Source organism: Mytilus trossulus, chromosome 2 (assembly GCF_036588685.1).
Source record: "Mytilus trossulus isolate FHL-02 chromosome 2, PNRI_Mtr1.1.1.hap1, whole genome shotgun sequence".
Taxonomy (NCBI): Eukaryota; Metazoa; Mollusca; class Bivalvia; order Mytilida; family Mytilidae; genus Mytilus; species Mytilus trossulus.
The window spans coordinates 2,912,673-2,934,246 of NC_086374.1; the positions used below are offsets into that span (position 1 = coordinate 2,912,673).

At 31.7% G+C, this 21,574-nt stretch overlaps 2 protein-coding genes across 2 annotated transcripts; one reads left to right on the top strand and one right to left on the bottom strand.

Annotated features, from left to right (window-relative positions):
* Window positions 1-165: 165 nt before the first annotated feature.
* Window positions 166-14,256, bottom strand: LOC134704854 (neuroglobin-like). The gene is made up of 5 exons (XM_063563637.1): window positions 14,187-14,256; window positions 4,626-4,677; window positions 2,241-2,349; window positions 1,311-1,524; window positions 166-587 (listed from the first exon to the last, which is right to left on the bottom strand). Exons 2-5 carry the CDS (start codon window positions 4,633-4,635, stop codon window positions 441-443), a joined length of 480 nt encoding a protein of 159 aa, XP_063419707.1. The 5' UTR covers window positions 4,636-4,677; window positions 14,187-14,256; the 3' UTR covers window positions 166-440.
* A 3,298-nt stretch (window positions 14,257-17,554) lies between these two features.
* Window positions 17,555-21,378, top strand: LOC134706276 (equistatin-like). The gene is made up of 4 exons (XM_063565049.1): window positions 17,555-17,765; window positions 19,240-19,363; window positions 20,238-20,317; window positions 21,118-21,378. Exons 1-4 carry the CDS (start codon window positions 17,675-17,677, stop codon window positions 21,303-21,305), a joined length of 483 nt encoding a protein of 160 aa, XP_063421119.1. The 5' UTR covers window positions 17,555-17,674; the 3' UTR covers window positions 21,306-21,378.
* The last annotated feature ends 196 nt before the right edge of the window (window positions 21,379-21,574 follow it).

Sequence of the window (21,574 nt, forward strand, 5' to 3'; positions counted from 1 at the left end):
CGTACAACATATTACATCAGGGATATGTACCCTGTGACGGTTGCTAGTCTTTACAAAAGAACCTTATTGTAAAAATCAATTTCAGTGTGTACATTACCATTAAGTTTATATATTTTGAGAAATAAAACTAAATCTACTTCAGATAAAGATATATAAAATCACAACGTCAAACTATTTTTATTTCTGTAATAAAATAGAATATATTGCACATCAACACATTTTTATAAATATTTGTAACATAAATTTTTCCTTCAAGCAAAAATTAGGATATTTATATTGCAAAAGTATGAATTAAGATGATGTAAGTTTATATACAAATTGTTTTTTTATATAAAACTGTTTGATGTTAACCAGTTATCATACAATGATAAGGTAATGATGTAGTCTGTGTATTGCTATCATAGGTTAATATCAAACGAAAGGTTCCTTGTAATATCAGTTTATTTTTTATAAGACTCCATAGACATTCCTTTTACAATGCATCCACCGATCCAGTGATAGAATGTCATAAATGCTGTCTTATCTTCTTCGGTAAAGGTGTCACCAAGAGCTACGGTAATTGCATGGATAAGGCATTCGCCAAATACCTAGATTATAAAACAGTTGCAGGTTCATTGAAAAGTACACTTTCAATTGTTCAACAGTATCACATAACTAATTTAACATAGAACTGAATAAACACAGATGCTACAAATCTTAAATTTTTTTACTCTTATAATGTTATATATCATACATAGCATACTAGTATAATAATATAATACAGTCCTTAATATAACAAAAGATCTTCCAAGATAGATACTCCTCAAGTAGTTCCAGTTTAAAGAAGCTGGATTTCAGGTTCTGAAAAGGTACATATCTAAGGATATTTGACTATTAGGTTTCTAACGTTTCCAGAATATTTCTATTCTATAATAATAAGTTTCGGATGAGAGAAAAAAGTATTACATTTTGAAATTTGGTTACATCATTTTATACAATCCAATATTAATGGATTCCCATATTTTCATATAAATGTTTATGCAAAGATTTCGTTATCTGGCCAACAATTCTAATTTTTTAGGTGTTTGTATCTCAAATTTATCTCAATAGTTTCGTTATTTTGATATATTCTTTTAGATTCAATGAGATATTATTGGTCAGTTTTGATTTTATCTGTTATCATCTTTAATATCAATCGTTATTGGTTAAAGAAAATGTCTCTTTTTATAATGTAAGTGAAATGCAACAGTGATTATATTCTTGAATTTTCTAGTAATCTCAAACGGTTTATTCATTGTAACATCTATCATGCTATTTTAAGCTAAACTTACGAGGTAGAAATTCTGGTTTACTCCATAATAAAAATGTCTGGTACCTAGGTCTACAATGATAGGCGTCACTGCTGCCTGATCGTCAATCATACTGATGGAATAACCCATTGTATCAAATAACAGTTTAACATGAGCCTTTACTTTTGCCCATCTCTCTGGGTTAGTCTCGTCAAAATGAAAAAGTTTCTTAGTTTCAGGTTTCAGTTCAAATAACCTAAAATATATATATTGTAATGCACCATGATAAATTCCTTTTGTTCCTAATTTGAAATGAAACATTGACATACAACTGCTGTGTCTTTTATTAGAATTTTATTATAATTTGAAAATATTGTAATATAAAAAAGAAGATGTGGTATGATTGCCAATGAGACAACTATCCACAAAAGACCAAAATGACACAAACATTAACAACTATATAGGTCACCGTACGGCCTTCAACAATAAGAAAAGCCCATACCGCATAGTCAGCTATAAAAGGCCCCGATAACACAATGTAAAACAATTCAAACGAGAAAACTAACGGTCTTATGTATGTAAACATAGTTGATAACCAAATGTGTAAACATAGTTGATACCCAAATGTGGATTAAAGTTTAAGTTATTTATATTTATGGCTATAGAGTCAAAGTTTTGAGCTATCGTGGTCGTATCTACATATACATATACACATGTATATGTAAAATGTATTATATTTTTCGTGGTGTTCATCTTAATATGCTTATTTCGAGAACTTTATGATAAACGCCAGTCCACGACACTAAAACTCATTTTGAACACACGGCCTCCTCTTATTTAATTATAAATGTCGATTCAATAATTTGCATATTACATTTTATCATCATGTAGCATTACTAACTAGTAGATGAATGGTTTTAGTCATAATGTATACAATGACCTTATAAAAAACTCGTATAATGGAATGTTTACTTTTCGAACATTGGAATCCCAAGCTCATACATGTCTTCTTGTTTTTCTGAAAATTTGGTCCATGTTTTCTTTATCCTGGACTTAGTATCATCGGTCATACCAAGAAAACCTACAAAACAAACGGAAATGGTACAATTATAATTAATTTTTACATTTAATTTTTCGCACTTTTTGTTTATATTTGGGCTATAATTTACTCTGCAAACCAATGCTAAATTATTTCAATGGTTTAAAGTCATATGAAACGAGTGAGTGGTGAAAAATAATGTTTGTCCAATTCTTGAACCAATGCATGTATACATCATAAACTTAGTCCTCTGTGCACGATTTTATCATTATTTTCGCAAATATATCATATAATCGTCATTTTTTTTCTCTCTGTTTGTTATGATTTAACAAATATGGTTGCTCATTAAATGCTGTGTTTTGAAGCCGAGTTTTACCGATTGTCACCTTATAGTAAACAAATCACAAAAAAACAAGGGTATTGAGCACGTGTTTAACATGTATAATCAGATATTTGTTTATTTCAATGACAAATCCATGCGTATTGTGGTCACCGGATTTTTAGGAGGGTTACGCTCGGGTCACTATGCATACGGAAAATATGTCGGCGAATTGCTTGCTGGAAGCAAGCAATTAAAAAAAAGTAAACTTCTTCTAAATGTGGACATATTAAAGAATTTTCCTCAGAAAAAGTATATGTACATAAGTTGTATAATGAAAACTATCCATTTAGTTATAAAAAAAACCATATGCATATTTTTTTTTAATTTGAGGTTTCTTATGACTTTAAATGATAAATTATATATGTAACTCTCGAGTTAATAAATCAGCAGTTTGATGATAATTAATCCTGTAATCCCCTCATACCTAATTTACCTTAGAAATAAAAGTTAGATGGTTTGGCATTCTTAGAGGCCCTTTTTAGTTTGTATGCTTCATGCTTCGAGAACTTTTTACATTTCCATTTTTTATTGTCTCGAGCGTACTGGATGAACATTAAGAAAGCAATGAATTTATTTCTTTTTATTGGATTTGGAACTTTCAGTTTTACACGTAAAACTCTTAAATATTAAAGAGACTGAAGGCGATTTGTTCGTTCCCTATCTGGTGACGTACAATTGCTTACATCTATATTATTTAGAATTTGTTGGAAAAGTTATATCAATGGCATTCATGCACTATATATCTTAAGTTTAATGTTTACTATTGAAATACGTGGCGTGTGCAGTGAAGTCTTCAGAGCTGCTGTTTGACTATCAACTTCGATATATACAATCATCCATTGTTTAAGGCTTCAACTTCCTGACGGCTCAGTCATCTGTCTTTGCTCTGTGTAATTGGTTTTCCAAACGTTCATATCTGATTGTTATTGTGTTAAAAATCAAAGGTACCAGGATTATAATTTAGTACGCCATATTAAAATATTTATAAAGCCAAACAAGTACAAAGTTGAAGAGTATTGAGGATCCAAAATTCCAAAAAAGTTGTGCCAAATACGGCTAACAAAGTATTGTCCTTTGCAATACATGTACTCCATTCATATAGGATTCAGACAGAATTTTTCAAAACCGCAAAGAACTTTTATGATGAAGGAACTTTTTCAAAACAATCATGATGTAGATATAGGAAGATGTGGTGTGAGTGCCATGATGATTCACTTAACTCTTCAATTGATACAATGACTAGAAATGAGTCATAGTTTATTGGAAAACAAGCTGCAAAATCAGAACACTGCTCTTTTTATCTACACATTATCAATAAATGTTGACAATGTACAAAAAACTTCAGAGCATCGTTTAAGTTCTGAAACATTGTTTTTATCACAACAGTGTTATAACATTTAGAATGGATGTTGAATGTGTGTTTATGTTAACGAGATAGTTAAACCAACACATACCAAGTATTAAAAAGAGTATACGGTTTCATCAATAGAAGATGCTAGTTATTTGTATAGAGAAGATCTGTCATCGATACCTTTTTTTTAACTCTATAAAAACACTAAGATATAAACAAAAACAACCCTTTTATATGTTCGTTATTTTCGACAGGCTAATGAACGAAGGTCTAGATTTTGGGGAGATCTTTATTTTTATATTCTATATTCTTTAATTTCTTATGCCATTTTTCGATTCTGTATTTGTTTTTTGGTTGTTTTTTTTTTTTGTTTTTTTTTTTGGGAGGGGGGTGCATGATTCTGTGTTCTGTAAACCCTACACCCCGCCCACACCACCATCGAAAAGGATCGTTTAAATAGCTAATCGCTGATCATTTATATCGATCAACAGAATAGTAAAAATCAGTGCAAAAAAGTTACTTGACTCTATAATACTTCTAAATCTTAAAACATTGTCCTTTTAAATAAATTGAATATATATTTACCGTCCGACATTGCTTGAAGTAGTCCTCGCTGTTTATTAATGTTCCATTGTCCCTTAAATTGGAAGAGAATATGTTGAATTAATACTACCACATACTAATGGGTTTTTTTCACCTAGTCGACCTTGTCAATGGTTCATTAGTTGAAGTTGATTTTAAATGTTTTCCTCTTTTCGTCTTAGTAAATATTTAAAGAACTGATGTCAAAGATTCAATGATCACATGGATTTGTAGGTTCAGTGGGATTCGGAACTTTACAAACTGTATGGGCGATTGCGTATACTTCTTTATTGATGTGTCTATAAACTTTTCACATGATCTATTTTATTTTTTGTTTTTTATTATTTGAGAGAACTAATAATCGTTATCTAAACATTGTTTGACTGTCTGTTTTATTAAGGCTCCTGGAGTTGAATGTCTAGCTTAAATATGACCATTGATAAAAAATGAACGAACGACCGAGCGAACGAAAGAATAAATGAAGGAAAGACAGACGGAAGGAATGACAAATAATAAAAAGAAAATGAGAAATGAATGAATGTATGATAAAATATAAATAATAACATCATCGATCTTGTTGGGCAAAAGGAGTAGGCCCGGTCTTCTTTTGCCGCTACAATATAGCATTTTTCAAATTTGTAAAAAAAATAATTTTTTTTTTTAGATATTTATTGAAAAGTAAGAATAAAGGATAGCTTTGTTTCTTCGCTTTCACACCATACTGACTTAACTGACCCCATGTATACCGCTTTAGTTTAATAGCAAACTGTGCAAATAATTAGTTTTATTTGTATTGTCAGATACTGAATTATCATAGTTAAGCAAATAACTTAAGATTATTATGTGTTACTACATGTTTTCTTTGCTTATTTTCATCCATCTAGCATGGAAAGAAAGATGTTGAATTACAAGCGTATATAGGTGGTATATAAACACTGTACAAGATCTGAATACACAATATAATATAGATTCCTAATCTTAACTACCTAACCTTTATCAAAACACTATGAATGCATGTCAAACAAATCAAACAAAATTAATCACCTAGAAAACTTCTCAAAAAAGATATGCAATCAGGCTTATTTTTAAACAGTAGTATTGTTTGTCAACCTACATTCAAGTATCTGACATTAATATCTTTAAACTGGCATGTTTTATTTATTCTGTTTTAGGATTGATAGAATAAAAATATAGACATGAAATGGAGTATATTAGCTGAATTCTTAAGTCATGAACAGTGTACCCATAGACCTGGGATGATTAAGAGATTTATGTATGGTAGATAGATATTTTTAGGACATCAATGGGTAGAAAACCCAATAATCTATAAAATTTAGTCATATATGCATGATTTTTTATTATTTTTTGTTATTGGATTTGAACTAGCTGTCAGTTACTGCGAGTTCTGGTAAATATGTACTTAGTGTCTTTTTGTTGTTGGGCTGTACTAGTACCTTACCACGTCCACTCTGTGTTAAATGCATTTCTATTCAGATCCATTTGATGAGTTAAGACTTTTCCAGCTAATTTTTATAGTTCGTTCTTATGTTGTATTGTAACACCACTGTTCCAGGTAAAGGGGAGAATTGGGATTCCGCAAACATGTTCAACCCCGCCATGTTCCAGGTTAGGGGGTGTTGGGATCCCGCTTACATGTTTAACTCCGCCACATTTTGTTTGTATCCTATTAAGTCAGAAGTCTATAATTACGTTGTTGTCATTTGTTGATATGTAACATATGCGTTACCGACATGACACATATGAAACAATTCAACTGAGAACAAAATAATGACCTATTTATAACAAAATAATTTACGAAAATAAATTATGACAGATATGAACACACGACTACTGCTCACTCTTTCAGAGCCACCACAAATGACGTTAGTAAGCGGACTCATTCGGTTCGGAGCACATGAGTTTAAAACACTCATCCAACAAATCTTTATAAAAAATCATTTTCCTTATTCGGGCATTGCCTAACATCGTCGGCCTAATCTAGATTTGTAACACAGTAAATGCATTGTCAAATTGTATTGTGTGTTACAGATTTACCCATATTTGTCAAACAATTTATAAAAGTAAACCATTATACTAGGTCAATGTACGGCCTTCAACACGGAGTATTGGCTCATACCTAACAACAAGCTATAAAGGGCCCCAAAATTACAAGTGTAAAACCATTCAAACGCTGATATAAGTTAGAGGTTTAGCTAGCTATAAAACCAGGTTCAATTCAATATTTTCTACATTAGAAAATGCCTGTACCAAGTCAGGAATATGACAGTTATTATCCATTCGTTTGATGTATTACGACTTTTGATTTTGCCTTTTGATTTTTGATTTTCCTTTTTGAATTTTCCTCGGAGTTCAGTATTTTTGTTTTTTCACTTTTTTCTATATAAAAAACGAGAAACGAGAAACATGTATAAATTACATAAACCAACGACAACTACTGTACATCAGATTCCTGACTTAGTACAGGTGCAAACATAATGCACACAAAAACTATACCATATTAAGTTATCTCTAAGATACTTGTATAAAACGGACCAGCTCGAAACCAAATACATGTAAACAAGGATTCAAAATCATGTTTTTCAATGTTAACACCAACAATTCAATTACTTGTGTATTGTAAAATGTATGCTGTAAATGTACAGTACAGATGCTGTAATTTGTTGGAGACACTTTCCAAATATCTTAATATAATGTAAATATGCAATTGTTCACCATGCAGTAGAATAAAACCCATTTTATAAATTTTGATCGATACATTTATTAAGGTATCATGAATTATGTTTAACTACTGTGAAGAAACTCGAGCCATTTTTGCATTTAAAAGTCAATTATACCAACAATCAACTAAAATCCATTTAAGGGTCGTTTAGGTAATCGTTCAGTTTTCTGTTACTATTACAATTCAATTCATTTTACCATTGGAAAAAAATACTTAATTATCGTATAGTATAACAAATGTATAATGACTTAGCATTTATCAGATAAAAAATAGTTCAAAGAAACTGCATGAGGTAATTGAAAAATTCTGTATAGAATATAAGTTTACTCAACTGAACTCGGATCTTAATGTTTTTTACTATAAGGATGAACTAACAAGTAACGACTCGTAAACACAATACTATTTTTATTTTTGTATTGATTTACTGTTAAAACGAATATTCAATTTAACAGGTGTAAACATATTTTAACTTTTTATCTGTTTTTTTCTCAATGCATATATTGTGTTGGACATTTAACTTTTAAATTACTTTTTTTCCGCAGCTATCCAAATTACATTATTTTCAGTTTTGAAAACATCACAGGAAGTATTTGTAATATGTTTGTCATTTGCCTTCTTTAAATGCAAAACACCTATATTTATGAGAATCAAGTTTTAGATCAAACGAAAGGAAATTCAACGATAAAATACTTTCCATTGTGAAATGCTTTATTGACCAAATTCGACCCATAAATAGTCTTAGTTCACTTTAAAAGACATCAAGGTCACTTTAAAAGACATCAAGGTCGGTATACATGGTCTGTCATTGACACATAAGAATTAAAGAATATATGTCGAATTTAACAATGGTCATTGTCATAATACAAATACAAAGCACAAACTGTATGGTTAATTGAACCTCTACAGCTTATGACATAGGCTACAACACCTATTGTCATTTGGCTGTGAAATCATTTTGTGCAGAATGGAATAGAATTATGATTTGTTTATCAAATTTTGTAAAACATATAATTTATTTAGATATAGAATTTTTGATATTTTTTATTCCAATTTTTTTTATAAGACCAATAAAATCTTTTACAATAAAACCAGAATAAATTATTTGGAATTGTTAACAATTAAACATAATCTTATATATCCTTTACAATGAACCAAATATCTTTAAAAGTTATCCTTCACAGAAGATTAAATCGAGTCAATATCATTTCCAAAAATTGTAACATTGATTCAACATCAACATCAACATCAACGAACTTAACCATTCTTTACCAAATAACAAGTATCATCGAATATTCATTTACAACAGAACAAATATCATCCTGTCAACCTTCACAGACGACAAAATATCAACGAAATTAGCATTCACAAAAGACCAAATAATATCGAACATATCTCTTTCTCTATCAAAGATAATAAAAACAAAACTATGCTTCTTAGACTTCAATCGAATTATATACAACGTTTATATTATGTCACTTATAACCTCTCTCTGTTAGTGGGAAAGAGAAAGCATATTATGCAATGAAGTTACTCCCTTGTTATAGCGGTAACATCGCCTGACATTATAGTTTGAAAATTGCTCGGCTACCTTTCTATACCTTAAAGGGTTTGTATGTATACATGAATGACGAAACAATCAAATGAATGAAGAAGAAAAAAAAAAAAGAAAAACGTATAAAACAAATAAACTCACCGAAGAAGTCAACTGTTAGGTTTCAAATACAATATGTTTTCCTTAATTAAAATTAAATGACAGTTCATTTTTATTCACGTTAAAATATTATATTTCACGTTTTAAATATCCTATCAAAATCATAATGTAATTGCTGTGATATAAGTTTTAACTATCTTAACGGTAAATTTGATACTTACCAGACAAGTCAATATCTGTGTAGTTAATGAGAAAATTTTAAATCAAATTAGATTTATAGTCGCCTATCTATACATTGATCCACTAATATCTAGGATGTAACCAATATTTTACGGAAAGAAATGACTTTCCTTGACGTTGAATAGAGAAAGAAATGGGATGTACCAAGCAATAGAAGATCGCTCGGATTCTAATCTTACGCACCTTTGGATGAACCGTGCAACGAATCTCTGAAATAAATGTGAAATCAATCACACTCACTGGAACGTTAATTTTAAAGAGTGATCAATATAAATATCCATAAAAAGACAATATAGTGCATTTCTTTAGCTTCAATCCAATATTTTATTTAAGTCTTATCTCTCAATAACATAAAATACAACATTGTATTTATTATAAGAATAATAGAAAAAAGAGAGTCGTTCTGTACAGAATTATAAAAGACTATACCATTGAAATATTTTAAACATTATATCTTTTATCCGTATTGACTTCTACTACAAATGAAAGAAATAAATACCGTATGTGTGTGTTTTCGTTAGATGACAAATTGTTCTGAAAACTATCGGCCAAAAAATACAAAACAGAATGAAATACGATTGATCTTTTATATCCATAGGTTGCCACATATTTGATGTGTTGTTGATAATGGAGCTTAATCGGTCTTACAAGTATTGACAGTTCATCGTACAAAATTCAGAAAATACATTATTAAAAAATAAAGATAACCAACAGGTTAGAACTATCCAATAACTTAAAAAGACATTCATCAAGCATTTACTTAAAAAGTTAAAGCTAAAGACCTTGTATAAAGGCAATAAAGCTAAACTGTAAATAGTTATCAAAAGTACCAGGATTATAATTTTATACGCCAGACGCGCGTTTCGTCTACATAAGACTCATCAGTGACGCTCAGATCAAAATAGTTAAAAAGCCAAACAAATACAAAGTTGAAGAGCATTGAGGACCCAAAATTCCAAAAAGTTGTGCCAAATACGGCTAAGGTAATCTACTCCTGGGGTAAGAAAATCCTTAGTTTTTCGAATAATTCAAAGTTTTGTAAACAGAAAATTTATAAAAATGACCATATAATTGATATTCATGTCAACACCGAAGTGTAAAAACATAACAGAAACTAGTCAGGAAAATAATTTTAAAAAAACAACAGAACTTATGTTTGATTGAAAAAATGAGGCACTTGGAGTTTCATTAAGAAAAATATTAAATAAATTCCGAATTCTTTCAATAGGTCAAACTGTTTGACAAAAATAACTCCATGTACCAAGGTGAAATTTTGATAATTTTAATAAAATTGATCAAATTTAAAAAAAAAATTAAAAAAAAATGAAAACTTTTGAATTGATAAAGAGTTACACGAACCAACCTGCTATCAAGTCTTTTAAAGGCATGTTGAGTATACAATAAAAGTTACATAAAATTAACATCCGACTCTGTAAAATAAGCCTTTTTAGATGAAATAGACACATGATATAATGATCGAACAGGTCTCGATGATCGAATTACTAAATTGTCAAGGAGAAATGAAATAGTGAGTACCCATTATTTTATTAATCATCATAAAACAGAAATAAAATGGACCGTTGACAATACAGATCTTTAATCATTTTGACTAATCTTATTGGAATTGTATGCGCATATCTTATTACTAGAGATACAATTTGAAATATTCCACAGATACGTTGTTTCCTAGACCAGAATAGTTTTAAAGTTCCTAGTTTTGAAACGTATACATGTATTGTGTTTCAAGTCATATCTCAGGGGGGGGGGGCAGCAACGAAGATACATATATTGTGTTTCAAGTCACGTCTGAGGGAGCCAGCCACGATGATACATATATTGTCTTTCGAGTTATGTCTGAGGGAGTCGGCCACGAAGATACATATATTGTCTTTCGAATCATGTCTGCGGGCGTCAGCCACGAAGATACATATATTGTCTTTAAAGTCATATTTGAGGGGACCAGCCACGAAGATACATATATTGTGTTTCAAGTCATATCTGAGGGAGCCAGCCACGAAGATACATATATTGTCTTTCAAGTCATATCTGAAGGGACCAGCCACGAAGATACATATATTGTGTTTCAAGTCATATCTGAGGGAGACAGCCACGAAGATACATATATTGCCTTTCAAGTCATATCTGAAGGGACCAGCCACGAAGATACATATATTGTGTTTCAAGTCATATCTGAGGGAGTCAGCCACGAAGATACATGTATTGTCTTTCAAGTCATGTCTTAGGGGGGGGGGGGGCAGCAACGAAGATACATATATTGTCTTTCAAGTCATATCTGAGGGGGCCAGCCACGAATATACGTATATTGTCTTTCAAGTCATATCTGAGGGGGCCAGCCACGAAGATAGATATATTGTCTTTCAAGACATGTCTTAGGGGGGGCACCAACGAAGATACATATATTTTCTTTCAAGTCATATCTGAGGGGGGCAGCCACGAATATACGTATTTTGTCTTTCAAGTCATATCTGAGGGGGGCCAGCCAAGAAGATACATGTATTGTCTTTCAAGTCATGTCTGAGGGGGACCAGCCACGAAGATACATATATTGTCTTTCAAGTCATATCTAAAGGGACCATCCACGAAGATACATATATTGTCTTTCAAGTCATATCTTAGGGGGGCAGCAATGAAGATACATATATTGTCTTTGAAGTCATATCTGAGGGAGTCAGCCACGAAGATACATGTATTGTCTTTCAAGTCATATCTGAAGGGGCCAGCCACGAAGATACATATACTGTCTTTCAAGTCATGTCTTAGGGAGGGCAACAACGAAGATACATATACTGTCTTTCGAGTCATATTCTGAGGGGGCAGCAAAGTTTATACATATATTGTCTTTCAAGTCGTATCTGAAGGGGCCAGCCACGACTGAGATACATATATTGTCTTTCAAGTCATATCTGAGGGGGCAGCAACGAAGATACATATATTGTTTTCAAGTAATATTTGAGGGGGCCAGCCACGAATATACATATATTGTCTTTCAAGTCATTTCTGAGGGGGGCAGCCACGAAGATACATTTATGGTTTTTCAAGTCATATCTGAGGGGGTCAGCCACGAAGATACGTATATTGCCTTTCAAGTCATATTTGAGGGGGTCAGCCCAGAAGATACATATATTGCCTTTCAAGTCATATTCGAGGGGGTCAGCCACGAAGATACATTTATTGTCTTTCAAGTCATATCTGAGGGGGCCAGCCACGAAGATGCGTACATTATATATTGTCTTTCAAGTCATATTTGAGGGGGTCAGCCCAGAAGATACATATATTGTCTTTGAAGTCATATTTGAGGGGGGCAGCCACGAAGATACATTTATTGTCTTTCAAGTCATATCTGAGGGGGCCAGCCACGAAGATACGTATATTGTCTATCAAGTCATATTTGAGGGGGTCAGCCCAGAAGATACATATATCGTCTTTCAAGTCATATTTGAGGGGGGCAGCCACGAAGATACATTTATTGTCTTTCAAGAGACAACAACCCGACCATAGAAAAAACAACAGCGGAAGGTCACCAACTGGTCTTCAATGTAAAAAGCATTTATTCTTTTATTTTTTGGTGCGAACAAAAATGGAAGGGTACGCTCTTTACGCTACTTGATACCGCCACTACTTTCAGACAGAGGTTTTACATTCATGAATGGGTTTGGATTGACATAATAGCGTCGATTTTTCTGTCGATTTTTCTGTCGTCAAATTGATATATCTTATCAGTGCTATTGGATTGACATATGAATCGCTGTGCAATCTTGTCATTTTCTGGTTCAATTACCAGAAACCTGAACATTTTTCTGATAAAGGATAACACTTCTACGCAAGAATAATTCCTCCTTAGGGTGTTACACTAATACAAAAAAAAAAAGAAGTTCGACATTAAAAGGACAATAAGAATCCATTTGTCCAACTATTCGATTTATAGTGCAGCAGTTGGTTTTTTTTTTTAACAAATATCAATAAATCTATTGAAAACGGGTTATTCAGTCATGCATAAACAAGGTTAAAGGTTTTTTTCTTCAGAGTTGTCTTCTATAGTTTACATTCACATGATTGTTTACATGGTTAACTACATGTAAAACTATAATGCTTCTCAGTTTTCCATTTAGTTTTACTTTTTAAAGTTTATTACACAAAAGCTTTGCTGATAATAATCCACAACTAATAACTTGATTGATATAAATGCATATACGATTTATTTCACTTTTACATGAATACAAGTAGCTGATTTATTTGTAAATAAAGATAGATATACTTAAAAAGTTATTATCGAGATAAATTTTAGTTAAAGAAAACCTTTTGTCATGTTTTCTTTTTATTTCTTTAGACCATAGATTATGTAAGTCTACAATATAAGTTATTCCCTCCGTCAATAATGTATTCTGTTTTTGCGATAACTGAATTATTGATTATCGAACTATGCATAACAAGTTATAGCTTTGATTAACAATCAGAACACTACAATGTTCACATTGAATACATTACTGGTAGACTTACGAAACCTTTGTAAATTCTTTCTATGTTTCGTGTCTTTCCTGTAAGGTCCAATAGTTAAGGAGAAGGGTGTCTATAATCAAATATGTTGCCTGTGATCTAAATCCCACTGATCATTAATACTAATAAAACATAAAAAAGAGTAAAGAAAGAGGTAGTTATTAAAGCAATTCGGAGGCTATGGTCAACAATGCATGTGTTACAAGCTAAGACAATTTCAGCATCTGCATGTATTTAGATTTTTATAAATTGAGTATGAACTTTTTAGTATTGTTCATGCTATTGAAATGTTTTTTTTCTATACAGCATTAAACATTAAACTTATAAATACCTTAATGGAAAGTTAACTGGTCAGACTTGCATTTAGATATACACAAAGAACAAAGATATTACTAGTAAGATACAATTGTTACTTTACCTGTCGCCTCTCGTCAGTCTTACGCCAAGTTCCACTTTTGAAAGAATTACATGACTTATATTTATAACTAACATAAATTAAGTTAAAGGGACAAAATCTATCATTCTATGGAGAAACCAATTGTAAAAATATATTAGAAATATATTACATGTTTACGTACTGTCATTGGCCATAATCTAGCTTAAGATAGCGTTTTGCTTTAATTAATGAATCACCTTCTTTAGAAGTAGTTGAATACATTTCCTTTAGAGTTAAGTTATTTATAAAGTCATGCAAGAGGTGATTCATTGTGAAACCCCAGCCTTGAACAAACATATACAATCAAGCATATATGTCTGGACATGAGAAATTTAGTTTGTTTCAATGGAACGCATTAAAAAAAGGGAGATAACCTTTATAAAGTTTAACAAATCATAAACTGCTTTCTTTTTTCCCAGCGCGACCATCGACATAATATATTGATAATTATAAAAAAAAAAAGGGTAGCTCTTAGTTTCAGATCGCCGGGCAAGCCGTAGATCAATGTAAAGCGGTACATTTTAAAAGTATTTGAAATCAATCCTTGCGCAAATATTTAAAAAAAAAAAGAAAAAAAAAGAAACGGCTGATGCTGATAAGTTGTTGTTGGTTTTTTTTTTGCTAGAGAGGTACTTAATTGTGCAGCAGTGTCAAACTTCCTTCATGAACACTCACCTATCCAACATTGGATACAAAAATCAGTGGGAAAAGTACAATTTTTTTTTTAACATTTTTCGCCCCCTCAACAAAAGTAAACCGAAAACAAAACAAAAAACCACAATACAAGATACTCACAGTTACTGGATGATAATTAGAAGTTTTTGTGTATAAACACATGCCAAACAGGGGGCCATACATTCTTAGTTTCTTTCAAAGAAAAGGGACGAATATAATCAATGATTTTAAACTAGAATTTTGTAGAATGTTAGGTGATAAATATCAAAATAAATTATTGTAAAGAAAGGAAATCTCATTTAGACCAATTTATATAAATAAATGTGTGTTACCAATATTACTATCGCTAAGAATTCGTGTAAAGGGTAGTTTTACTATATATATTTAAAAAATGTGAAAAATCTGTTACAATGTTATTTATTTGTGATATATTTAGTGAAGACATGGGATGCAGACATTTCAAAGACATGTTTTAACTTCTTCTATATAACAAAAAGATGTCAAGAGATAGAAATCTGGAATCTTTGTCGAGTTTTTGTCGAGCCTGCGAATTATACCACAGAAAGCTCCACATAGGGATAATGATCCCGCGACGGCGGCTTTAACTAAAACTCTTAAAAGCTTGATATTTTAGAAGGTGGAAGGCCTGTATGCTTTATACTTTGCACATATACAGAGGAAGGCCTGTGTGCTTTATTCTTTGCACATATATAGAGGAAGGCCTGTGTGCTTTATACTTTGTATATATATAGAGGAAGGCCGGTGTGCTTTATACTTTGCACATATATAGAGGAATGCCTGTGTGCTTTATACTTTGCACATATATAGAGGAAGGCCTGTGTGCTTTATACTTTTGTATATATATATATAGAGAGAGATGCCTTATATTGCGAAGTTTCCGTCTGTCGCAAGTCCATTGTCTTGGACCTCATTTTCATGGTTCTATTTATGAGAAATAGGATAGTTCTATTTGGTATGTGCGTAAAAATCAGATAGTCACATTGCTGAATCTTCGTTTCACGACTGAAAACCAAAACTCAGTACAACATGCTTCATACTTCATCCAAACTATCTACAAATGTAACTGTTAAATCAGTTTACTACTGCAGTATACTATACTTTTTACCTTTGAGATGTCGAAGTAGGCTGTGGTCAAATTACTGATTTTGTATGACAAACCCATTTGCAATAGGTATAACATATCTGTTTAAACATTATATATAAAGGAAATGGGTATAACGGGTTTTGTATAAAATGGTAATTTAAAGTAAAATTATTCTACATTTTATGTAGTGATTTATCTCCCGAAGCGTTACAGATATACTTACATATTGTTTATATTCAAACGTTGAAACACATTATTTTAAGTTCCTTTACAAAGTGTCATAAAAAAAATCCACGAGATCGCTTTACTTACAAAATGTACCTCTCACCTTAAGCTTGGTGGAATAACAAGCAATAAAGAGGACGAAGTCACATAATTAATTTTATGCAAATTATATATTTATATTTGTAAGAAGAATTTTCGATATAGATTTTTACAATCTCTACAAGTGACTTTTTCGAGTTAGTAAAAAGATGTAAATATATTAACATTAATTTCTTTAAAAAAATGATTAAAAGAAAAACATAAATGATATATTGTATGCATAACACTTAGAATTTATGATAAAAATGATAGGTCAACGAACAATTTACCAAGCCACAGTTTGTGACAAAATGACATATTTGGTAAGGATTATACAGGAAAAAAAACTTTATTGTGTGATTAGAAGCTAAACTAAACAATAGAATTTTAAAATAAAATACGAGAAGATAGCTCTTAGAAAATGCTTTAAGAGTATCAAAAGAAATGATAGGGTCACCGTGCACTTTTTTCTCGGAAATACTAGCTAGAATGTGAAATGTTTTTGTAGCCGATTTTGAGAAATTCCCTCAATTTTATAACTTTTGTAAAATCACTATACATAGTAGGGTGTTGTCTTTTTACATGTAAACTGCAAAGATAAAGACATTTCTAACAAAAAAAACATTAAAAGTATTGCAATTTTAGACGTGAATTTTAATCCGTATCGTTCAGTGATTTTATAAAATTCCTATGAGAACTTCAGGTGTTTTAGAAAATTACTAAAACTGCTAGTGGTTTTACAAAATCTCTCAATGTTTCAGGGTTTTTACAATTTGCTATTACGAATACTTTATGAAAAGAACTTTTGTGTAAAATATAATACAAAATTATGAGAACTGGTGTAGTTTGCATGTATACACGACTTTGTACATTCTAGACCAGAGGTATCATTTTTAGTGTGTAATACTCGAAAACAAAATTAAAACAAATCACATTATATGACTCTAGACAATACTTGCGTCACCTTTTCAAAGCCTCAAGACATTTAGTACATGTAATGATTTTAATCAGTTACTACATGTATTAACATCTGCTTTAATGGCAACCGAAAGGCACGGTGTTGCAGTGCTGGTTATCACAATTGGCAATGTTCCCTTATCAGATAGTTAACATAGACGAGATGTTTTGGTCATTATATAATTTTATAGTGGTTGGTGTGTTCATTCCTTCCAGCTTTCTGTTCTTGACATTTTTAATTGCAAGGTGTCGAATTATCAGGGATCTGAATGTAGCCATATGTTACATAAATACTTTCACTGTTCCCACAATCAAATATATTGAGTTATGCCTGTTAGCTTCTGGCAGTGGAAGATATGTATAAAATGGGGGTGGTATATTGTCTCAAAGTATATCTGACTTCAGAATTGTAAAGACCATACCGGGGAAAATGAAAGGAGCCTTTAACCTTGCTGTTTGTCTTAGTGTTTGCTTTTTATTTCTTGATGGAGCCACTGCACGCACCCGTAGTTACAATGAAGGTATAATATTAAATACACTAATATGTATAGTGAAAACTGCATTTATTCAGTAAAGTCAAAAAATAGTATTTTGATGTTACAACGTTATACTTACCCTGTACCTTTGAGGGAAGAGAATATGCGTTTCTAATTTTTTAGGATAATTTTTTGAAATTTCGATAGGTTTTGAGCTTTGATTTTTTTCCACATTACATAAGCATTGGTTTCAGTATTTTCATCACATAAGCATTGGTTTCAGTATTTTCATCACATAAGCATTGGTTTCAGTGTTTTCATCACATAAGCATTGGTTTCAGTGTTTTCATCACATAAGCATTGGTTTCAGTGTTTTCATCAAATAAGCATTGGTTTCAGTATTTTCATCACATAAGCATTGGTTTCAGTGTTTTCATCACATAAGCATTGGTTTCAGTGTTTTCATCACATAAGCGGTGGTTTCAGTGTTTTCATCACATAAGCATTAGTTTCAGTGTATTTCATCTCATAAGCATTGGTTTCAGTATTTTCATCACATAAGCATTGGTTTCAGTATTTTCATCACATAAGCATTGGTTTCAGTGTTTTCATCACATAAGCATTGGTTTCAGTGTTCTCATCGCATAAGCGGTGGTTTCAGGGTTTTATCACATAAACATTGGTTTCAGTATTTTCATCACATAAGCATTGGTTTCAGTATTTTCATCACATATGCATTGGTTTCAGTGTTTTCATCACATAAGCATTGGTTTCAGTATTTTCATCACATAAGCAATTTTCAGTATTTTCATCGCATAAGCATTAGTTTCAGTATTTTCATCGCATAAGCATTGGTTTCAGTGTTTTCATCACATAAGCATTGGTTTCAGTGTTTTCATCACATAAGCATTGGTTTCAGTGTTTTCATCACATAAGCATTGGTTTCAGTGCTTTCATCATATAAGCATTGGTTTCAGTATTTTCATCACATAAGCATTGGTTTCAGTGTTTTCATCACATAAGCATTGGTTTCAGTATTTCATCACATAAGAATTGGTTTCAGTGTTTTCATCACATAAGCATTGGTTTCAGTCTTTTCATCACATAAGCATTGGTTTCAGTGTTTTCATCGCATAAGCATTGGTTTCAGTGTTTTCATCACATAAGCATTGGTTTCAGTGTTTTCATCACATAAGCGGTGGTTTCAGTGTAGTTCATAGGTACTATTCTGAATCCATTACATGGTTTTAAACAGACATTTTATCCAAAAGACAACAAGTTTGTCATACTTTTGTGTCGATGAAAACTTTGGACATTTTAATAAAAGAATCAAAGTGTTGCATTATTTCATTTTTCATATGTTTTGATTGAGCATTTTCTTGTCTTTTATTTAGTGGTCAGAGTTTTGTTGAACTGTTTTTAGAAGGACGATAGTAAACTTTTGTCCTATTTAAGTTATACTATAATGATTACATATTAAGATTCAGCATAGCTCTTTAAACGCATTTCATTCTTTCAGAAACACATTGTCTACATGAGTTGAAAGAGTTTCATACAAACTCTGAGCTGGGTATGGTTGGAGGAAGGAAGCCGGTTTGTGATAACGAGGGGAAATACGCCCCAAAGCAGTGCTCAGGATCCCAGTAAGTAGCGTGATACAAACCAATTAAATATAATAGATTTCCATTGAAACACTGATATTAAGGGTCTCTTGATGGGAAGATGCATGTTAGTTCGCCAATGACTGAATATAATTAATCATACCTACATTATGAAGAGGGCAAACTTACATTAGAAGAAGCGTTTAAAAAACATTGTGATACAAAGTTTATAAAACTGCTAGCAATGCCCATTTGTACAGAAACCAAATATATATACGAGATGTGCAGTTTATGTTAAATCAAACAGCACCGCTATGCATATTCTTTACAAATTATGACTTGGATGGAGAGTGAACTTGTCTCATTGGCACTTATACCATGTAGCCAAGAGACATCTAAAGAACATCAAACAATAACTAAAGAATATATATACTCCAGGGATATACTTTGATATAAGATGTGCCTGATCAGATTTCCTTATTATTTAAAGTACTGTAAATTCAGAAATTATTGCGTGCATTTATTATTGCGATTTTGTCATTTAACACTTAAATGCGATTTTAATTTTTACGATTTTGAGAAAAGTCATGCTTAATTCAGTTAAAATATTTCAAAATGCGAGTTTTAATTATTGCGTTTACAACTCAGTCGCAATATTCGCAATAATAAAAACCTCGCAATAATTTCTGAATTTACAGTAAATATTAATTGTGCGACTTAAATGACCTTTATCTTCCTTGTCTCAAATCGTGATAAGAATAGGAGAGATATAATATATAGCAGAGTTAGCAAAATAATCGTAAAACACATAAAGAGAGTTCAAATACTGTAGAACGGATGTGATAAAATTAAGAACAAAATCTGAAATCTTGTAAGATGTTTAATTTTAAGTTATCAGTGTAATTTTCAATTTCAGATGTTACTGTGTAAAGGATGACGGTAAACAAATTGAAGATTTTAGTGTTAACCGTTGGGAGGCCGAACAACAGACTTGCAGTAAGTATATGTCATCTTTATTGAAAAATCATGATTGCGTTGTAATACTTCTTGCTTATTGCTTTCTGTCTATATCAGTCGGAATCTGGGTCCCTTATATATTATCTGATTCAACAATGAATGCTCATATATAAATCAAGTAATTTTCTTTACTTTAATGGTTATCACATCATTTTGTAACTTGCGTAGCTCTTCTGAGTATATATTCTGGTGATAATTATCTTGGAATGTTCATAGATATCTAGTTATCATGAGAGATGTGCTTAATGCATTATATATTTTTTTTTTATCCCAAAAGCAGTGACTGTCTCTATATAAAAAAAGAAGATGTGGTATGATTGCCAATGAGACAACTGTCCACAAGACACCAAAATGACACAAACATTAACAACCATAGGTCACCGTACGGCCTTCAATAATAAGCAAAGCCCATACCGCATAGTCAGTTATAAAAAGGCCCCGATAAGACAATGTAAAACAATTCAAACGAGAAAACTAACGGCCTTATTTAGGTAAAAAAATGAACGAAAACAAATATGTAACACATAAACAAACGACAACCACTGAATTACAGGCTCCTGACTTGGGACAGGCACATACATAAATAATGTGGCGGGGTTAAACATGTTAGCGGGATCCCAACCCTCCCCTAACCTGGGACAGTCACAGAAGGGCTATGATTGAATGATTGAATGATCTTCAATGCGATCTTTACCCCAATACAAATATTTGTTTTCCTATGCTTAAAACGTATTAATAAAAACAGCATTTAATTCTAATCTTCATCCATCTAATTACAGAATGCGCACGTTCTCAAGCCGAGTATCAGGAAACTGGTATGGTGGGGAAATCATTCCGTTGTACAGCCGATGGTAGCTATGACGAGATTCAGTGTACAGGGTCACAGTGTTACTGTGCTGACGAAGACGGACAACAAGCCGGAAGTGACAGTGTCCATATTGTTTATCTAGACAGACTCAATTGTTAATTATCTCAAGTTTATTTCGTTTTGTTTTGTTCTACTTTGTAAACTGAAATTAAAAAAATAATTTTATTTTAAATGAGATTTGTTTTTATTACAATGAAGTTATACTGGTTCCGAAGACGGGAAGATCCTGGGAGGGATGTAAGGTCCTCGCTTCTGCATTAGAGGGAGGAATGCATGTTTCTTTACATACCAACCATGTTTTTTTTAAAAAGGTCTCGCTTTTTAAAGAGGAAACTTTTTGCTTCTTTCTTTCGGGTTTTATAAAAATC

Bases quoted from the DNA above. Each gene is read 5' to 3' on its own strand.
- LOC134704854 (XM_063563637.1), bottom strand. The intron at 1,525-2,240 runs GTAAACATTCCA...TATATATTTTAG, and splicing joins GGGATTCCAATGTTCGAAAA to GTTATTTGAACTGAAACCTG. The intron at 588-1,310 runs GTAAGTTTAGCT...TTTATAATCTAG, and splicing joins TAAACCAGAATTTCTACCTC to GTATTTGGCGAATGCCTTAT.
- LOC134706276 (XM_063565049.1), top strand. From the start codon at position 17,675: ATGAAAGGAGCCTTTAACCTTGCTGTTTGTCTTAGTGTTTGCTTTTTA. The intron at 19,364-20,237 runs GTAAGTAGCGTG...TTTCAATTTCAG, and splicing joins AAGCAGTGCTCAGGATCCCA to ATGTTACTGTGTAAAGGATG. The intron at 20,318-21,117 runs GTAAGTATATGT...ATCTAATTACAG, and splicing joins GGCCGAACAACAGACTTGCA to AATGCGCACGTTCTCAAGCC.